General features: G+C 62.1%; 1 protein-coding gene across 1 annotated transcript in view; it reads left to right on the top strand.

Annotated features, from left to right (window-relative positions):
• The window catches only part of CCDC183 (coiled-coil domain containing 183), an 11,458-nt gene extending 7,144 nt beyond the window's left edge, over window positions 1–4,314 (top strand). The window contains exons 6-13 of the mRNA XM_011369973.2: window positions 722–844; window positions 1,759–1,884; window positions 1,972–2,026; window positions 2,548–2,648; window positions 3,302–3,462; window positions 3,680–3,848; window positions 3,930–4,040; window positions 4,131–4,314. Coding sequence (XP_011368275.1) covers window positions 722–844; window positions 1,759–1,884; window positions 1,972–2,026; window positions 2,548–2,648; window positions 3,302–3,462; window positions 3,680–3,848; window positions 3,930–4,040; window positions 4,131–4,280 — 996 coding nt within the window. The 3' untranslated portion in view covers window positions 4,281–4,314. The remainder of the gene's footprint in view (window positions 1–721; window positions 845–1,758; window positions 1,885–1,971; window positions 2,027–2,547; window positions 2,649–3,301; window positions 3,463–3,679; window positions 3,849–3,929; window positions 4,041–4,130) is intronic.
• The last annotated feature ends 19 nt before the right edge of the window (window positions 4,315–4,333 follow it).

The following is a 4,333-nucleotide window of genomic DNA, read 5'->3' as shown; positions in this document are numbered from 1 at the left end:
CCCCCTCCCACTCCAACCACACTCCACGGTCCAGCCCCTCCTTTTCCTGGGCACACTGTGTCCTCCCGGGGGTCACCTGTGTTTTTTTTTAAAAAAAAAAAAACAGCAAATATTCTGCATTGTAGTTATTAACAAAACATCATGAGCCAAGATATCTTGGACACTTAGGACCCTGGCCCCGTTCTAAGTACTTCACTGTACCTTCTCAGTCGACCTTGACAGCACCCTTCTGAAAGAGCCATCGTCACCGATTTTATAGATGGGGACACTCAGGTTAAGCGGCTGTCCCAAGGTCCCACAGCTCAAGGTCAGGGGGACCTTGGCCTTGAACTCCGAGTCTCTGACCTCAAACCCATTTTGAGCCCTTCTTCACTGTAGACAGCAGCCACTCCCAAGCAGTGGGCCTCCCTGGGTTTGAGTCACCTCTCACGGTGGGACCCGTTGCCGGAAGTATCTCTAGACTGTCTGTCCCTGGGTGGTGGGAGAGTCCACCAGGAAAATGCTGTGTGCCCCTCCCGAAACACTGTCACTTGCTCTGGGGCCGGGGCCACAGGCCACTGTCCTTGGACACTCGCATTCTGGGTGAGGGCTGGGGGGGCAGGTGCAGGCCCTCTGTAGGGGCCGCCAGAGAAGCAGGGAGGGGCCGGGGTGGCACGTGGATGGCCCACAGCCCCTGGGCCATCAGACTCTGTGCCCACCTGGTCTTGCCCCTTCAATCCAGGAGCTGGCAGGATACCCCACAGAGCTGGACAAGCTGCAGAATCTTGTGGTGGACTACTGCTCGGAACTGTCGGATATGACAGTCATGTCCCAAGACGCCATGATGATTACAGATGAGGTCAAGGTGAGCTCAGGCCCCTGGAAGGCTCTTTCAGACCTGTCTGGCCCAGGGTCCATCAGGACAGCCCCACGCCCATGCTGCTGGCAATCGCCGCAGGAGTCCAGTGCGGCTCCCTCCCTAACGGCCTTCTCTGCTCGCGCTGTGGCCCTGGACAGAGGGAGTCCCACTTGGCAGAAGCCACGGGGTAGACGGAGTAGGGAGAGAGCTGGCCCGGGCCGGGCAGGGCCACCCACTCACCCAGTCTATGCCAGGGCCCCCTCAAGACCCCTGCAAGGCCACGTGTCCCTTCCTTTTGAAGTGGGCAGTGGGAGGAGGCAGCGCTCATCCAGTCTCAGCCTCGGGCCAGCGCTGCAGAGAGAGACACAGGTGCTGTGGGCACGAACCTGCTCAGGGAGGTGGCGTCGAGATGGGCCCTGGAGGCATGAGGAGCTTGGAGCCCAGGAGCCTGGGCTCGGGTGTCGGCCCCCACCTGACCTGGAGCCTTGGAGGGGACCAGGGTCCAGACGCTGGGTGCTTGGGCCAGAGTGGTGGTGGAGCAGCGTGGACGAACGCGGAGCTGAGAAGCCTTTAAAAAGTCGCGGCCATGAAGCCTGGCACCGAGCTGTGAACGGCGAGGGAGAGGGCAGCGTCCAGGATGCATCGGCGGGCGTGGATGGGCGGTGGAGCCAGCCACCGGAGCAGGGCACGCTGGAAGCGTGCTGCCCGGGAAGGACAGCCGCTCAGAGGTCCAGCCGGGGAGGGGACGGCGGGAAGGATGGCGAAAGTGGCCAGAGACACCGTGTTGTTGGAAGAAGGGCGTGGCCAGTAGCCTCGAATGCTGTTCCCAAATCCAGGAAGATGGGGACTGAAAGTGACCCCCGGATTCAGCGCCGCGGGAGGCCTGACACAGACCCCTACCTGCCTCCCTGTGTCCGCAGATGAGCATGAGGCAGAAGGAGGCCTCCTTCATCCAGGAACGCCGGGCGCGGGAGAACCGGCTCAACCAGCAGAAGAAGCTGATTGACAAGATCCACACCAAGGAGACCAGCGAGAAGTACCGCCGGGTGAGTCCCCTCCTGATCCCCACTGTGGCACCTGGAAAGTGGGGTGGCCCCTCCCCTCCTCAGCTCACCCCCTTCTCCTCCCACCAGGGCCACAGGGACTCAGACTTTCCTTCCAATCTGATAAGCACAGAGACCCCGAAAGGTAAGCGCTCAGCTCCCTGCCTGCCTCCAGCCAGGGTCCTGAGAGGCCAGCACTGGCACCCAGTCAGGTCACCAAGTGACCGGCAGTGGCTGGGGTAAGGGAGACAGACGCACCCCTGCCTCTCCCTGGCTGTATCTGCAGAGGCCAAGAACTAGCGGCCGCAGCTCTGAGCTCGTGGCTAAGTGTGGCTGAGCTCCCCGGCTTTTCAGTTGTACCCCGCCTTGTGATTCCATGGCCTAGTCACCCACTGATGCCTCAGAAGAGATGAGTCGAGTCCCCCAGGGCCCTGAGCTGCCTCTGAGAAGCGCCACTAAGCTCCATGGAGCCAGGCTGCTTCCAGTACCCTGTGGACGGGCTGGGTTAGAAGAGGGAGCCAGTTAAGGTGCAGGCGGCTCTGATGGGACCCAGCTCCTGGGTGGCTCTCCCTGGTGACTGGGCATGTATAGAGGCAGCCGGGGCCTGGCAAAGAGCTCCCATGCCATGCCTGTATGCTGGCCTTCCTTCCCCTCTGCTCTGCCCAGTGAGGAGAAGAGATAACTCCCAGATCGATATCGAATACCAGACGTACCTGATCGCCTTGGTGGAGAAAATCAAGACCGCCGTGCACTGCTCCCACCTCTGGGTACTGTTCCTTGGCGCTCCCGAGGTGTCAGGGGGAGGGCCGGTGGGGGTTCAGCCCCTGCCCAAGGCCCTGTGAGCTGGGCCAGGCCTTGCAGGCACCTTTTGAATGAATGGACACACAACACTGCGGCCCCGCGGCTCAGCGGAGAGGGCCCTCCCGGGACACAGCTGGCACATCAGAGCCACATTCTGGGGACCTCAAAGAGCCATGGAGTATGAGGATCCAAACGCCGAGGGTGTGGCCTCCACCTCCATCCCCGACCCCATCCCAAACCGACAGCATCACGAGGAGCAGCTGCCTCCCCACCTGTCCCCTTTCCCTTTAATCCGATCTGGGCTTATTATTAGTAAGTCTTGAGCTCCTGTCCACGGCCCTGCGGTAAGCTTGTCCGTCTTGGCCAAGCGACTCACAGCCATGCCTTCCTGGCAGTGGGCTCCTGTCTCTGCCCTGGGGTTAGCTGCCCTCTGCTTGTCGTGCGGGTCATGTGCAACGGCACAAAAACACTTTGCCTCATGGCTGGCCCCTCACGAGCCCTCAGAGCTCGGCTGTGGTTGACATCACTGCTGACCCCTGGGAAGGACCCAGAAGCAGCCAGTTCTGTGGGCTGCTGCCCTCCTGGCTCACACCCGCTTTCTCCCCACTGGCCCGGCCAGGACATCGCAGGCCGGTTCCTGGCTCAGAGGAACACGGAGGACAACCTGGAGCTGCAGATGGAGGACTGCGAGGAGCGGCGGACTGCGCTGGAGGCTCTGATGGGCAAGCTGGAGGCCGAGGAGGCGCTCCTCAAGTTCCACCAGACCCCCAGCTCCGTCAGGTACCCCGGCGGCCCCCCTTTCTCCGGGGCCACCCACCAGGCGGGGCTGAGGGGACTCACTGCCCACGAGCCTGCGAGTTCTCCGCAGATGAGCTGGGGAGATGCCACGGGCCTGCATCCGGGCTCTTGAGCCCCTGAACTTAGCACAGCACCCGACTCGGGACCCTGGCGCCTCGCCCTCAGGTCTGTGCCACCCCCTCCCCATCGTCCTCAACAGCTTTAAGTCCATCCAGGAGAAAATGAAGCACATGCTGAACGAGGAGGAAAAGAGGCTGCAGCTGGCCTATGGCAACATGACCAAGAGCCAGAAGCTGCTGCTCACCCTCCAGATGGGCATCGACAACCTGTACCTCCGGCTGGTGGGCATACCCCTGCCCAGGGCCCAGGTACCTGGCATGTGGGGAGGAGCTGCCCGCTCAGGGTTCCTGGGAGGAGGGGGAAGACGAGCCCCTGCTTCTGGTCTGCAGCAGGAAGCTGCGCCCTCCAGCAGGCTGGACACGCAGAGCAAGCTGGCCTACTGCGAGGGGAAGCTGCTGTACCTGGCTGACAGAGTGCGGGATCTGTCCAGGACCGAGGAGGTAGCCCCGGGCCAGGAGGGCGGAGGGCGCCCACTTTGTCTCACTTCGTCTCGCTTCCTCTTAGAGCTGACAGCCCCCCACACCGCGCAGGTCAACACAAAGGTGAGAGACGCCCTGGAGTCTTCCACTCTGAAGGAGAAGCAGAACACCAGGATCAACTTCGAGGACTTGGAGGATGACATGATAGGTACAGGCTTCGGGCTGGGGGGCCAGGCTGCCCAGCGTGGGGAGAGGATGTAGGCGGTGGCGGGTCTGAGCTGTGCAGGGACAGAGGTGGGCACTGCACTTGCTCC

Source organism: Pteropus vampyrus, unplaced genomic scaffold, assembly GCF_000151845.1.
Source record: "Pteropus vampyrus isolate Shadow unplaced genomic scaffold, Pvam_2.0 Scaffold157, whole genome shotgun sequence".
NCBI classification, from domain to species: domain Eukaryota; kingdom Metazoa; phylum Chordata; class Mammalia; order Chiroptera; family Pteropodidae; genus Pteropus; species Pteropus vampyrus.
The sequence above is the reverse complement of the archived record's forward strand: the minus strand, read 5'-3'. Positions and strand labels throughout refer to the sequence as shown.